The following is a 16,408-nucleotide window of genomic DNA, read 5'->3' on the forward strand; positions in this document are numbered from 1 at the left end:
CAAGCATCCACCTCATTATCCACTATCTCACTCAATCTCAAAAACCTTTTTCATATTAATTTTAAGTTTTTCTACGTTTTTTTGGACCCACCATAACTATCTTATATTTTAATTATTTCTTTATTTATTTGAATTACAAATTTATAATTGTAATGAAAATTAATTTAAATAAATATAATTACATTTAATTAAAATGATAACTAAAAATATATAAATTAATTTTTGTTGTTTTTCCATTTATTTTAATTATAATTCATTCATTCAATGTTGGCCCCAATGAGTAGCTAAGTGAGTCTAGAGGGAGAGGGGAAAAAATTCTTCACGAGTAATTACCTTTTTAGAGATAATACTTGGTCAGAGCGATAAATGCAGCGGAAAATAGATGTAAAACGTTAGGCTTGGCCTAGGATATGCAATGCAATAATAGAGATGCGTAAGTAAAGAGAGATAGAGATAGAGATAGAGATTTTTATAGTGGTTCGACTATTAACAAAGTCTACTCCACTCTTATTCACAACTTGTGAAGGATTGCACTAATATATTCTTTCTTAGTACAATAATCCACACAACGTGCTCCCACTGCTGGAAATATTCATTTTTCTGACCACCAAAAAGTGGTTGGAAAAGGGAGATTTCCGGTCGGAAACACTGTTTCCGCACAAACTTACCGACCACTTTTTGGGTTCAGAAAAAAGGCCCTCGGTATTACCGACCACTAGTCAAGGTGGTAAGAAATACCGAGTTCTTTTTTAGGACGTCAGAAACATAGATGGAACCTCGTCCGATAAAGAGAGCATATTTCCTACCACTCGTGGTCGGTAATTGGTCGGAATTACCGTCCACTAGTTGTCAGTAAGATCTACTACGAAAAATTAAATTTTGAATTACCGACCACTGTTATTACTAACAGAAATCATGCAAAAATCTTACTGCATATACAATTGTCAAATATCGTGAAAATCTTTTTATAATAATACAAATTTCAACACCACATTTTAAAATTCAACACTACAATTTTAAATTCAACACCACAATATTAACAATTCAAGGGAGTCAATCATTTAAATCCAAGGTGTAGCAATTGCTTCACCATAAAAAAATACAGCTATTGTTTGCAGCTATGTTTCACCATCCAAAACAGATTTTCAAAACATTCAAATAGCATTCTATCTAATCTTGACCAGAGGGGGATAGTGTATATCATCATCGGAGGTGGAGGGGGTAGTGTATCGTCATTGGAGCTATTGTTGTTTGGATCTTGATCATGACTACTAAGATTTGCACTAAAGTGGGCAAGTGTTGCTTTCATTTTCTGGACGATCTCACGGATACTCCGATTTTCCTCCTGCATATCCTCTTTTTGTTGTTGCATCACTCGATTTTGCTCCTCTAATTGCTTAATCCAAGTCGCAAGATGTATGTGAAGTTGATGGCCTGATATTTGCTTTCCTGTGTATCATAGCTTCGGGGAAGTAGTATGCGGTATCCGACCCAAATCCTGAAACGTACCCCCTTTCCTCACACCACTAGTGGCCTCCAACCACACTGCTGATTCTGCCACTTGAGGTTGTGTTTGCTTCAAGTTGGTCACAGTTTTCTGAAAAAATAAAACAAGAAATAACTTCATAATAGATTCACATACAATGTGCGATAAAGACCATAATAAGTAGATAATGTACACAAGAAAAAAGAAGGAAAGTCAGAAGGAAACTCTTAGATCAGAAACACACAAAGGTGAATGCTCTAGTTGCACAACATACATTATTGTTTAAACTTTCTCAACCTCATCAATGGGGGAGGAAAATGTTTATGTTTTTCAGAAAATTTGAGCATGTTGTTACATGTGCAGAAGATGGCATGTGTGATGAGTTAAACAACTAAAAAAATCATTTTAACAATGACAAGTTCAGAAAAAGCAGTTAGAACAAAATCCGAAATGTTTCAGTGTCACTTAAGTATGAAAACTATAGAATCTTGAAATATCATATCAACAACACTTTAGTTAGAGAAACCCAACCAGGCCTTACATCCTTACTCCCAATCTATCAGGGATGATTTAAGTTTTGTTTCCCTAAAACTCTAGAGCAAAAATATGATCATTACTTCATAAGGTATATAGTCCTTGGCATCTAATATCAATTATAACACAAAATTAAAAACAACTCTTTTCATTCCCTAAGCACTGAAATGCAAAAACCATATGGTAGGAGATCAACAAAGGATCGGTATTCATTTAACTTGGGATGAAGAAATGTAGAAAACATATGGCAGGAGATCTTACCATTACTTGTTGTGCTTTTTGGCATACATATCCTCCTCCCCGTTTAAGTTTGTGTGTAGCATTAAATACTTTTGTGTGAGTAGGTTCACTTCCAAGCTTTTCTTTCTATTCAACAATAGTATAAATAATACTTATTAGTATAAAGTTTATTAAAATGCTGTATCAATTGATGGTATACATCTTACCAGTCTTCTTCTATGTTCAGTGATAGGGTTAGAACCTGCAGTATGTAATGATGGACTTATTCCTCCACAATCTGAATTCCTATTGCGCTTATTCTTCTCACTTATCTTCTTGAATTCGTTGTTGTTCCATATGAGTTGGTATTGGGCCAATACATGATCATATAGCCATGACTTTGTAATGTAGCTCACATGGCTTTTGCTGGACATCTTCATTGGATGAAAATGTGTAAGGAAAATGCAAAGGGTCAAGGAGATGACCAAAGCATGAAAATACCAAAAATACCCAATTTTGGACGGCCATTTGACGAAAATTTTAACGGTGGACTAAAAGTGGCAAGAACTAAATAAGACTGGCCACAATGTGACAAAAATTAATGAAGTGGACTAAAACTGACAATGCCCCAATAACAGTAGGACAAAAAATGGAAATGATTCATACTCAAATTGTTGTTAGAGAAATATGTCAAGAAGCTGTTTGACAGCTCGGTGAAACTTCGTATTAACCCATTCGGAATTGTGTTAAACCAATCCTAGGTCGTGTCATCACCATAGTCGCCTTATACCTTGTCATATGTACATGCGGGCCAGCAGCACCGGTGTAGGCCTTGATGTCCGGAAGCCTATAGTCTTAGGTAGGGGAACATCCATTTTACTCAGAGTAAATGGTGCTACCATCCTTACTTCAGGTTTGGCTAATTACTCCTTGGCCTCCACTCTCTTATCTATTTTTTAAAATCTTTTTATGAAGGTGCCTGGTCATATCATCTTACCTGCTCGAGGTTGGTCTTTGTACGGTGAGCCTGTGTGGGGTTGGCCCACCTGAGTCACATACCCTTTCTGAGTGTTAGGAATGTTCACCCCTGGTGGCCTATTGGCTCCTAGTGTGGCCCTAACTTTTCCTAGTCCAACACCCTTTCGCCCAACCACTCTAGGACGGACCTGGAACCGACAGGTTGTCTAGCTAACCCACCTCCTTAGATACCCTCATGCATTATTTCTGTACGTTTTCCTTGGCCCTTAGCCCTTCATCCCTAGGTTGCTTCTCATAGTTGGGTTCTCTCTTGCCGCGATGATATCACCTCAACTTCGTATTGGAGTGGCACTAGGGGAACCAGATTCTGCACCCCTACAACTAAGTGGGTTAGTGCCGCTACTACTTGTTGAATGGCCTAGACACTTGCTTGGAGGTCCATAGGCGAAACTGGTGCTCCGAGCCCTTGATGCTTCCTACCACGACTGTTATAGAGTTGGTTGCAGAGATCATGTGAGTTTGTCGATCGGGTGTGTCCACTAGCGTTGTCATTGGGGTTCATGATGCGGGAACCATGGGAGTTGCATGATCCAGATCACGCCATTGCTTAGAGCTTGTTGATGAGAAAGAAAGACGTATGTGATAGCTTGCTTGAGAGTTGATCTCGGACTCTCAATGAAAGCACCAATGACGGTAAGAAATATTACCGAAAATGTTTATGTGCAGTAAAGAAAGACAAGTTGTATTGCTTAAGTTCTCAGTACAAGATTGAGCATATCCCCCCTGCTATCACAAGGTCTAAGCTTTTATACTATACAATGACTAGTAACTATAACGGTTATAATAATGAGCACAATGGCCTTCTAATAATTGCATCTCTAATCTCCTTCATAAGTGTGTTGCCCTCCATAATTGCTGCACCTTGACAATGTGGTGCTCTAATAATTGTCTTGCGCTTAGTACAACTATGTGCTTTGCTCAGCTCCTGACGTACTGTTACTAATTGACTACCTTAATCAGTTTGACGGGTTAGTGTCATCTTTCGCCATGAGTTGGGCATGAGTCATATTTCTTGGTAAGTGTTATCTCACTCCTTACATTTGCCAATGGACTATTCATAACAACTAATAATGAGTTATTTTTGCGAGCTATAAATATACTTATTATATACCTATTAAATCAATAATAATTTCATTTTTTTAAAAGATGAATGATAATTGCGAAATTAAAATGATAAGCAATTGATGCAAAATCTCTTGCAAACGCTCCCCATCCATAGTGGATAGCTTATCATCACATCCAATCAAAGACAAGCAAAAGTGAGTGGTATCTACGTTGTTGACCCATTTTCAGAGAAAAAAAAAAGTGATTGCATAATGTTGAGGACCATGCATTGCATGTCAACCATCACGTAGTGATGTTCCCAATACGCTTCTACGGACTACGATCCATCCAAATATAATTTATTTTCTTTTTTCTTGTGAAAAAGGAGGAATTGGCCAGCCTACACGCCTCCACATTTCGGTCCGGAAAATTTTCATTTTATACCTTAGCTTAATGTTGTGTACGGTTCATTAATTTAGCTCCTAGTAGTTAGATAAATTCAAAATTTTAGGTGATTTTGGTCTGCTTTCTTAATTAAGTTGATAAAAGAAAAAAGAACTCCGTTATTTTCTATTATGTTTAGAGAAAATTGTTTTGTTATTTTAAGGGTATTTAATTGTGTATGATTAGTCAAACAGCAAAATTCAATTTTAGGTATTGATTAGTGTGATATTGCTATATTTAGTCATTCTTTTTAATTTTATCTAATTACATTCTAACTTTTATTTCTTTACCACAATTAGTCCTTAATTTACATTCGCATCAGTCAATCGTTTAATAAAAATTGTTAACATATAATTTCACCATTCAAGCATCTTGTTCTAATACGTATTTTATCTCTCTTTTGTAAACTCTTATAATTGAATGATGAAATTACATGTTACTCCTCTTGATTAATGCCGGAATTTAAATAGCAATTAATTGTAACAAGTAAATGAAAGATAAAGATGTGATGAAAAAAAATTAAAGATTCATTTGAAAACCTAAAAAAATGTTTTCTAGAAAATGGCTGTTTTTTTTTTCATAAAGTATTTTAATTTTCTAGTGTTTGGTTGAATGCCAGAAAATTATCTTTTTTCTGTTTGGTTGAAAATTAAAAAATTACATTATATTTTATTTTCCTGTCATTTTCTTGAAAATGAACATATGATTTGTTATATTTTTTTTTTGAAAATATATGATTTGTTATATAATAATAATAATAATAATAATAATAATAATAATAATAATAAGAAGTGGCGGCAACAAAAAAATCCAGAAAGTGTCATAAGTGATGGTGGTGGTGTTATGAATAGATATTGTATTGTAACAAAGTCGATAGTACTAAAAAAAGTAATGGTGGTGACAATAAAAATATGGAAACTAGTTTGAAAAGAGATGAGAAATATAGGAAAATAAAGAATTTAAACGAGTCTTTTAACTAAAAATCTAGGAAAATATTTTCAGCCAAGTTGGATATTTTTTTAAATTTTATGCATTAAACAGAATGAATATTTTCATTTGATTTTATTTTCTTTGAATACCCAAACACAAGAAAATCCAAAAAATGACTTTCAGAAAGTCATTTTCCGGATTTCCATATAAGATTAAATCAATAGTCATGGACTAAAAATGAAATTTGTTCTTTAATCAAATTAGCTAATTTCTAAATATTATAGATAGTTTGTGTAACACCACTGTTCTCCAATTACTTGTTTGTTTTAAATTTACTAACTAATCAACATATTTAGTTATTCTCTTCTCTTCTTGCAGAGTATGAGTAAACTTTTTGATCAACAACATTTTTGCAATCAAATAGTAAAACCAACTTACCCCCTTTGGATAATTGGCAACTTATAACTAAATCTCATAGTCAAAATTACATATTGGGCTTCTTGTATTGAAGCGCTCAACTATGAATAACCTAAAATAGTTCACCTGTAGTTATTTGCCGGCTAGGGTAAAAAAAGGGGCTTCACCCAAAACTATCTTTCAGTAGCAATTGAGGGCTTTTAAATCAAAATTATAACTAATTCACAATACCCATTGGACACAAATAATTTCAAATTTCAAATAAATTAATATCACAAACTGATTAGCCTCAAGACATTAATTAATTAAATCAGATCCCCTAAGCAAAAGTTGAAACTCTCTTCTTAAAAGATGGTGTATATATATATATATATATATATATATATATATATATATATATATATATATATATATATATTCATGCATTTACTATTTACTGATTTGTTGAATATTATTGAGTCATTTCCATTTCGGGTCCTATTGTTATTGGGGCATTGCCAATTTTAGTCCACATCATTAATTTTTGCCACATTGCGGCCAGTCTTATTTAGTCCTTGACACTTTTAGTCCACCGTTAAAATTTTTGTCAAATGACCGTCCTAAACAGGGGTATTTTTTGTCTTTTCATGCTTTGGTCATCTCCTTGACCCGGTGCAGTGGTTTTCCTTACACATTTTCATCCAATGAAGAGGTCCAGCGAAAGCCATGTGAGCTACATTACAAAGTCATGCTTTTGTCAGACATCTTCATTGGATGAAAATGTGTAAGGAAAACTACTACAAAGGGTTGAGGAGATTATCAAAGCATGAAAAGACCAAAATACCCCTATTTTGGGCGGTTTTTTGACAAAAAATTTAACGGTGGACTAAAAGTGGCAAGAACTAAATAAGACTGGTCGTAATGTGGCAAAAATTAATGAAGTGGACTAAAATTGGCAATGCCCTAATAACAGTAGGACCAAAAATGGAAATGACTCAATATTATTGCTAAAATTTTAGTATGACACTAAACCTATGCCATAAACCATCTAACTTTGGAGACACTACCCTACCATAAAAACCAATTCAATTCATTCATTCAACTGCATTTTAGACATCCTATACACACAAACAATAAAATGACCTCATTAATTCTAAACAATATTATTTCTCTTGCTTTAAATAGACCTTTACGGAAACAAAAAATTACAACCTAAGATACTAAATGCAAAGATAGGGCAAATATAAAAATGTATATCATTGTATTTTTAAATATTTTTATTTAAATATGCATAAATATTAATTGTCAACTAACCTTCTCAGAAAACTTGCTGAAAACAATCAGAGAGTTTTCATAAATTTTCCAAGAAAGATCATGTCCCAAATGTAGAAATGTTCCCCTGGGTAGAGTCCTAGAAGCAAGCACTCGAAGCTGCAATCTTTACTTATTTCCATCTCTTGCTTGCCTCATCTGAGAAGAAACAAAACTCTCTTACCTTATATTCTCCCAAAATGGTCCCCTACACCCAGCTCGATAGAGTATTCGGGAAGATGTAAATCACGGTAACTCAGTGGCTCAGCAGGCATGGTCAAATGCTAGTGTGCACAAGAGATTTGCCCACTTTGGGCATAATCCCGCACTGCCGCTGCCGAATTTCGGGTTTCTTCTCCCAAATACTGCCTACTGAACCAATGAGCTAAGCCTGTGAGGGCTCTTTTACCTTATATTATGTTCATGGAAAGTGGCTAAACCAAACTGTCTCTTACCTTACAAGTGGTGGTGATCACAAATCTGCAGAATTCTTGAATGCCATTTTAATTTATTATACCCCGCTTGTACAAATTATCGCCTCCTTCTGCCTGGGAATATGTCAGCAATGGAGCAGTTGGCCTGGGGACTTTATCTCGTTCTTGCAACCCCATCAAGGCCTTGGCGTGCCAGTACCAAGGCTGAACATGAGGGGAAGAAAGGGAACGAGAATACGAAGAAGGGTGGAGAATGACCGAGCCCCAATCTCTGTTTCCTAGTTTCGCTTCCTTTATTCTTCTCCTGATCAGCAGGCTCCCCATGTCTTCCTTGTTTATTTCTGTCACGCTTTTGACTATGGACATGCACAGAAGAAGTAGCATCACTGCATCTTCTTCGGGCGAAAACTCTAGCGTCAGTAGCTTCCAGTTCAGAAGCCCGGTGGCTTTTCCTGTCGGGTTGTCCTCCGAGAACCTAACAACTGTCAAAAACCCACCTTCGTCTTCATCCTCTACTTCCTTTGTATCTCCGTCTTTCACTTCATACTCCATCTTCCGCCCTTCAACCAACTTTACCTGCTGCAGTTTCACTATTTGTTATAAAACTATCAAGAAATGACAAAGAATCAAAGATATGATTTTTTTTTTTCATTTTCTTTTAAGTGTACCGTTGAATCTGGATGTTGGTGATTTGTTAGACTAAAAGCAAAATGTGAACCGTGATTTGATGATCCTCGTTGTACTAACAGCTCATTGCCTGTAGAGAAGTTCCATAAAGCATGGCATCCTTCTGGTGGTTCCTTTGGTGTAGCAGTCCCCACAATTTTCTCTGCACTAGATGCCAACAAAAAAGCATGATCAATTAGGAAGGGAAGTGAAACTTTCAAGCATAGAAACATGGAAAATTATGTGTTGGGTAGAGGCCAGTAACGGGCCAAGTCCAGCAATAGGTGGCTATGAGATTGTTGAGCGGAGGCTGATAAAGGGCCAAGTCAAGCACCCTGCCTTTTGAAAATGTGATAGGGATATCAGGAAATAAAGTTGCACATTCAGTAGGAGCTATAGCTTTTGGCATAGTGGTAATTGGTAAGCGCTTGATCCTAACAATATGGCATTCATCAGTTGCATACCTGGAGCTCTTCCTATGGAACCAGCAACATATGACCAACAGCCTTCTCGTACTTCTATAATCCGGTCCTCCCATTTCACTGCTGATGGAGTTTCCGCCCCTCTCCTCCAGATTCCTCCCCCGATTCTACCATTGATGTCGAGAAATCATGAGCGGTATGTAATATCCAGACACACAAAGGACAATGAAAACAAAATTGAAATTGGCCTTGTACCTTAATCGAATGATGAAACACTCTCTGCCCGCGTGGTCTAAAACAGTTCGAGACAACCATCGACCTTCCTGAGGTCGATAGTGGTTCAGCTTCAAAATAACATCCGATATCATTGCTCCCGAATCATCTGTAACCCGATCAGGGACACATTTCAGCAAGTACGATGCTTGAACGGGTGGAGTGATTGAGGCAGCTATCCTCACTTTCTGATCCAACTCCGTTACTAGAGAAAGAGAGGGTGCACGTAATAAATCATTCCAAAGAAATGTTGCGCCTTCTGTCAGCTTACTTCCCTTAATGCAGCGGCCACCACGGCTACGAAGCTCGAGAATCACCCCTTTGGTTCCAAATTCACAGTAAAGATGCCAGGCTTTGTGCCATGTGTCTGAGGTGAAGTTGGATACGGGTGTATCCATTTTCAGCTCTTTGTGGCATCTTACACATCGTAGTCGCAAAAACTCTTTTGACATGTTCCATTGCACAATTTCGGTTTTGGTTCTTAGTTTCACCATTACACATAGCTGCAGTATAAGGTAAGATATATCCAGTCACTCATTCCATAACAAATGCAAATTAGAGGAAAATAAGAAGGCAAAAGATATCATTTCAAATGGGTAGTCACAGGATCAAACCCGGGTGGTGGGGACTTTGATTCTTTGGGCTGAAAAAGATTGAGAAAGTATATAACAGATACTACCTGTAAAGAATTATGAGTATTTCAAAAAAAAAAAAAAAAAACTTCTTGATTTTGCAAGGACGATTCTAATCATGCCTTAGCCTTATAACTAGATCAGATATTTACAATAGGCTAAGGCTACTCTGCTGTGCAATAGTGATTTGGTGCTAGGAAGCAAAACCAGCCCACAGATAACAAAGCAGACAAAGGACATACAAAAATAAATATATCAACAAATGTGAATGTAAAAACATAAAGAAACAAAAGAAAAAAAGGTGTACTTTGATACCTCAATTACATTTATATTTATAAATATGACTCATCACTCATTAATTACTTTTGCAAAGTTAGTCCTCATATTTTAATCAAGTTATAGATCTGGTCCTTAAAATTGCAATTTTAGTCCTCCCAATTATTATAACATGACAAAATTTTCACAATTGAATGACCACTCTGCAACATAGTCAAAACATTGAGGTTGAGGACTAACTGTGCAAAAATAATTAGCAAGGAATGAATTCGATTATATCTCTATAATTGAGGGATTAGTTCTGCAATTTCCCCAACATAACAACTATATTTAAAAAAACCCAGCTGCTACATATACTAATTTATATAAATATGGGTATACTTTATTTTATGTGAACATGATATGATTGTTGTTAGATAGCTTTTTTGAACAGCTAATTGTGACGTTGCAGATAAGGCAAAATATTTTAGAAGCAAACCATTATTTTAGGCAAAGTTGGGGAGAAAAGCCTGTGACAATGCACTCCAGCAACTCTCATAGGGCAGAGCAGAGTCTCACTTTTATTAAAATAAAAATTACTAATTTTCTATTCTCTAGTGGAGAGTGCTAAAGCTGTGATCAAACTGACCTCTAGTAAGAATCTGGGTAGCATGGACTTGTATTTTGTGTTGACATCGGTGCCCGTGACTTCCCATTGGATAGGCGACTTGACCATAACATCCTTTCCTATGGCTGTGCCTCCCGCTTTCTCATATGGTTGTTCAAACGTCCTCTCCCACAGTTTCTTGGTCTCTTCGATCTCTAATTTCTTCGCAACCTCCCATGTGCCCGCTACTTTAGTTAGTTCTTTCTCTATCTCTTTGGTATCAAATGCATACACTGTCGGATAGCTCTGGTAAAGAAAACCAAAACTCATACTAATTACAGCAAATCACATATACTTTGTAACATATATGTTAACAAACATATAGTAAAACTCGAGATAATGACTATGACGTTGGAATGAAAATACGAATATTAATAACAGTATGGAGGGAGAGGGCGTAGGAATCGACAACGTAACAAGTACTCTATTATAATAACGTAATCAAGTAATTTATTCTGTAGTGTTTAATTTTTAAAAGCTCGCCAATGTCAATAAAGGCCATTGCAAATTAGACAAGTTGGTTCTAACTTCTAATGCAACTGATCTGTCATTAGATAATGACATATTCTTTTTCCCAGATAATGCCAAGATCAGATGTTTAAAAATGGATTGAGTAGATTTCATTGTTCTAAATGAATAATCAATTCTCAATGATACACCCTCACACAGCCCCCTCCATTATTTTCTTTCTTTTTTCATCAAAGAAATTATAACGAAGGCTAATTAGAGCAAATCAATACATGAGCTAAAATGAAGTTTCAGATGCAACGAGGGAGATAAAAAGCGGACCTGATGGGTCAACCACATTAGGAGAATATCCGAAGTTGGCACGAATTTGGAGCAGCTATCGGCAAATCTATGCACCATATACAAAAATCCTTTATACCGCTGCCTTGCTGCTATGAGATATACAATCTCGAAATAATACGGCTCTGTAAATTTAGTGTACAAAAATCTCTGCTTGGATACTTCCTCCAGCAGATCTTCCTGAATAGAGGAAACCTGGTTTTCCACTTTTGAATCACATTCATTCTCAAAAGGCTCAGATGGGTACCTACATAGCCAAATTTCTCTGCATCTATTCAATGCATAATCTTCATTTTCTTCATTAAAAATGGTGGCCTTTCCAATCACTTTTGAGAATCTTGACTCACAATATTGCCTATAACTCACCTGAAATCAGGTTTATTCTATCAACACCCAGAAACAATACTACTAAACCCTAAATTAAAATAAAAATTAAAACAAGTATGCTGATCTTATAAACTCTTTTTTTTTTTTTTTTTGGTTTGAGATAAAAATGAGAAGGGAAAGTTGGAAACTTTATAATCATCCACTAACTTCTAACTTACATGAAAGCCTAACTAGCTTTTATCTTGGTTCAATTATTGTCATTCTCTATTTTTCATTTTAACCCTAGAAATCAATGCAAATTCTTCTTCTTTTTTTTCCAAGATTTTCTAAAAAACAAAAATGCAGATTAATGGATTGAGCTTTTGGCACAACTTACAGGGTTTAAGGAGTGACAGAACCAAACCCATTCAATATCAACAGGAGGAAGAATCATGGGGGGTGTGGATCCATTTGTGAGCTCATATATCAAGGGCATCCATAGCTGATCATATCTGCACATAACTCAAACCCAGAAATCATCATAAAAATGGAAAAAATAAAAAATAAAAAATTCCCAGATTATGAGATGAAAGTGTTGTAGTAAGCAAGGAAATGAAAAACTAAAACCTTCTAATGGATTCAAGAATGGCCGGAGTTTGGTGAAGAAAGGGAGATTCTGCAATAAATTTTAGGAACCCAAGATTCCTCCTTGCAGCAGCTACAAGATCCACAGTGATTCTGACGGTGTCCTCCTCTGATATTTCACTAAATTTTAGGCTCCTCACAGAAGCAGCAGCTCCATCACAAGCTGACATTCTTGGGAGCTCTGTTTAATTAATGTTTATGTGACAAAGAGACATTGATACATGAATTTAAAGCATGACCCGGCCGGGAGAGAAAACGGACTTTTTCTGCGGCTTCAAGTGTGAAGATGACACGTGGGTTGAAGACCATTTATAGGATCAATAATTCCTACACGGCTACTACACTCACTCTCAAACTTTTTTATACATTAAAAGAGTCTTAGCTCACTACACACTCATGGCACGATTGGTTCGCGAAATAGGTCTGAAATAGAATAACATTTCCAGTTTTATGGAAAAAGAATAATTAAAGCTCATTAAATAATTAAAATTTTCTCATCTTATTGTTAATTTTAAAAGAGAAGCAATGCTTCTCTTATATAAAGGAGCTCAAATGAGCTCCTCTTCTTGAGTTATCGATATGGGATTAAAAACTCCTATTTGTGTTTTAAAAAATATATTTTATATATAATTTTTTGTATTATTATTATTATTATTAATTTTTTCTTATTATTGTAATTAATATTATTATAATTATTCATTTTTTTTATTATTGTTATTAATATAAACTCTATATAATTAGAATATGAATATTATTATTATTATTATTATTACATATTTTATAAGGGTATTTATATCTTTTAATACATATTCCATTTCTATTCCTTAAACCAACCAAACACTGTAATATAATTTCTAAAGTCTATTCCTCCGGCTAACTAAACAATAGAATACAATTCTTATTCTATTCCATACCTATTCCATTCCTTATGGAATAACATTCCTATTACCTCAAAATTCAATCCGCGAACCAAACATGCTGTAATTTTAAGTATCAAAACTCGTGTAACAGTTGTTACAGAATAAATTGCTAATCAGTTCTCACTCTTTGCATAATCATCTTACACACAAGAGTTTTCATCATTTACATGGCGTTTGGTTGGGAGGAGGGAATTAGGGGGCAAAGAATTGTAATTTGGTGGAATTGTAATTCAATAAATAAAGTAGAATTAAAATTACAGTCTTTGGTATGCAGGAATAGGAATACAGGGAATTAAAAGGTAAGAAGCAACAGAATGACTAAAATGCCCTTGTGTAATAATAATAATAATAATAATAATAATAATAATAATAATAATAAGTATACCTTCAAATAATAATAATAATAATATTATTATTATTATTGTTATTATTATTATTTCAATAATAATAATAATAATAATAATAATAATAATTCTTTCAAAAATTTTTTTTTTTAAAAACAAGAGGTATGGGAGGAGGGGCAAAATTGTCTTTACACTAACAAAATTGCAATTCCTTTACGCCCAAATTCATCCCAACCAAACACTATAGTTAAGAGTATTAAATGGGTTGGTGTTCATGGGTCAATCCTAAACTCCCACGATTGTGCAAGTTAGGGTCTAACATTTTTTATTCACAAAATGCAGGCCTCGCAGAATTGAACGTGGGTTGACGGGCTACAAGGGTTAGCCCGTGCAGGTCGGGCCAACTGTCAGACTTTTAATATAAATAAATAAATAAATATATATATATATATATATATATATATTTATAAAATATTTTTTTTGAAAGGGTATATATATAATATTTAAAAACTAAAAAAAAAAGATATTGGCCTGCGGGGCCCGTGAGCCCCCATAAGGCAGCTGGCGGGTTAGGATTGAAAAATTCTATCTACGTCTCAACTCGCAAAAATTTCAACCTACAGTAAAACGGGTTTAATGAGGCAGACCAATGCGCATTGACACCCCTAGTTATAATGCTGCTGGATGGACCAATGCTTTAGAATAATATATCAAACAAATTGATCTATTTCCTCGATAAAGTTAGTAATAATATCTAAGACAAAGGCAAGTGCTAATCAATTGAAATACGGTTGTGAATTTCCTTATCGACTGTACTAGGGGGTCTTTTTTGCTTTTTTGTTGCCATTATATTCTGTCTGTTTTTGAAGACAAAGAGAATTTGTTGGCAAATACAAAACTATTCATTGAGACAATCCCTCTCTCTTCCTTTTAAACTAGATTCTGGCTTGATTAGCACCTAAACCAAATCCTCACCAACACTCAACCATGTTATGCTCAACTTCTTTTCATTACTACTTCTACATATATAACTTTTATATAACACAAGTGCATATATACACTTTACTACTTGCATGCTTTTACATTCGATATTATATAATTTTTGTATCGTAATATTCTGTATATGATTTTGATATAGTAATTTAACTTTGACATTATTACAATATAATTATATATGTTATAGGTAAACAAAATATGATAAATTAAAAGGAATTATGAATTTTCAACTAAAAATTGTGTGGATGAAATAATACGAGTCTCTTTCCATTTAACTTGAGATTTTGGATTCATGCCTTAAGAATGTAATTATTTTAAAGCTCATAAGAGAGTGTTTTGTAATTAATATGTGACGGTAATATTAATATCAAAATATATTTAAGGAAACAAGTAGATAGAGACATGTAGAGTTGTACTGCTAAGAGTTTGTGATTGTATTGTTATGGGTCTGAGTACAAGATTTAGGGGTGTTCTCCTGTTGTTATATGGGTTTAGCTTTTATACTACCTCCGTCCCATTTTATGTGTCTGATTCGGTTAACGAGGCTTGATTGAAGTTATTTTTAATTCAATTTTTCACAATGTTAAGTTTAGTATTAGTATATAAAATTTATATATTAAGAAACTACATTAAAAGTACCATTAAACACAAAAAATTAAATTTAAAAATAACTAAAAAATATTAAAGAAAATAAGCAAACAAGAAGTAATTGGTTTGACCAATGAATAGTAAATAGGACAGGTAAAATGGGACAGAGGGAGTACTATATATAATGGTAACCGTTACATAATAGGCACAACAGCCTCCTAATAAGTGCAACAACTCTCCTCAATAACTGTCGTGACTCCTTAGTAATTGTTAGTATGCTCTCGCCATAACTCTTGCTCTTTGATGACTCTAATAAGTGTATTGAACTCTAGGCTAAGTGTATCGTTCCACTTATCCTCTCTGCTGGACTCTGACTGTTATTGCTTTAATTGCTTTGACTCCTTCAAGTTAAATCAAGAGTGTTTTGGAGTCGAATTCACACCTTGTCTAATTATTCTGTCAACATGATTAGTCTTGGTGCGATCAACTGTAATTGAAGAAGACATAAAAGAATGGAGTAGTTGAAATATGATGATGGTGGCCATGAGAAAGAATAGAATATGAGTACAATTGCCATCAAGTCTACAACATTCTTTGTTTTTCTAACCTTTTGTATGGTGTGATGGATCTAGGTTAGGTGAGGCTGAAGTGAGGTAGTGATTGGATGGGACATACTATTATGCTGGGTGGACCTTTCCCTTGTGCTTTTCCGTCGTCATTCTTGGTAAGCTAGCAGAGCCAGGAAGCCACGTTGAACCATATCCATCTGCCCTGTCCATTTTTTAAGTGAGACGTTCCATCAAACACATGACGAGTCGCACCACATTATTAACAGCAAATTATTATTATCTTTTTTTTTTAGGAAACAGCAAATTATTATTTTTCTTTTGAAAGAAGCAAATTTTTTTTTTTTTTTTTTGAGTACAAGAAGCAAATTATTTATTTTGCTAGCTTATGAGGTATTGACACCTTACTTCACGCTATCCGCATACCTGTAAAACTCTTTTACTTTTAAAAAGTAAATCATACTCCGTATGCATTTTCGGAAAAT

The 16,408-nt window shown here is 34.7% G+C and overlaps 1 protein-coding gene across 2 annotated transcripts; it reads right to left on the minus strand.

Moving 5' to 3' along the window:
• Positions 1–1,308: 1,308 nt before the first annotated feature.
• On the minus strand, positions 1,309–12,760 carry LOC116007610. 2 transcript variants are annotated; one of them, XR_004095300.1, is made up of 10 exons: positions 12,492–12,760; positions 12,262–12,376; positions 11,541–11,924; positions 10,734–10,997; positions 9,180–9,700; positions 8,967–9,091; positions 8,505–8,665; positions 7,858–8,415; positions 7,406–7,561; positions 1,309–1,597 (listed from the first exon to the last, which is right to left on the minus strand). XR_004095300.1 is itself a non-coding variant. In XM_031248332.1 (9 exons), exons 1-8 carry the CDS (start codon positions 12,677–12,679, stop codon positions 7,906–7,908), a joined length of 2,265 nt encoding a protein of 754 aa, XP_031104192.1. In that variant the 5' UTR covers positions 12,680–12,760; the 3' UTR covers positions 7,450–7,561; positions 7,858–7,905. The 2 variants fall into 2 exon arrangements, 1 of the variants encoding a protein (XP_031104192.1); XM_031248332.1 differs by lacking the exon at positions 1,309–1,597 and having other exon boundaries at positions 7,450–7,561; positions 7,858–8,412.
• Between the last annotated feature and the right edge of the window lie 3,648 nt (positions 12,761–16,408).

This window comes from Ipomoea triloba, chromosome 15 (genome assembly GCF_003576645.1).
Source record: "Ipomoea triloba cultivar NCNSP0323 chromosome 15, ASM357664v1".
Lineage (NCBI taxonomy): Eukaryota > Viridiplantae > Streptophyta > Magnoliopsida > Solanales > Convolvulaceae > Ipomoea > Ipomoea triloba.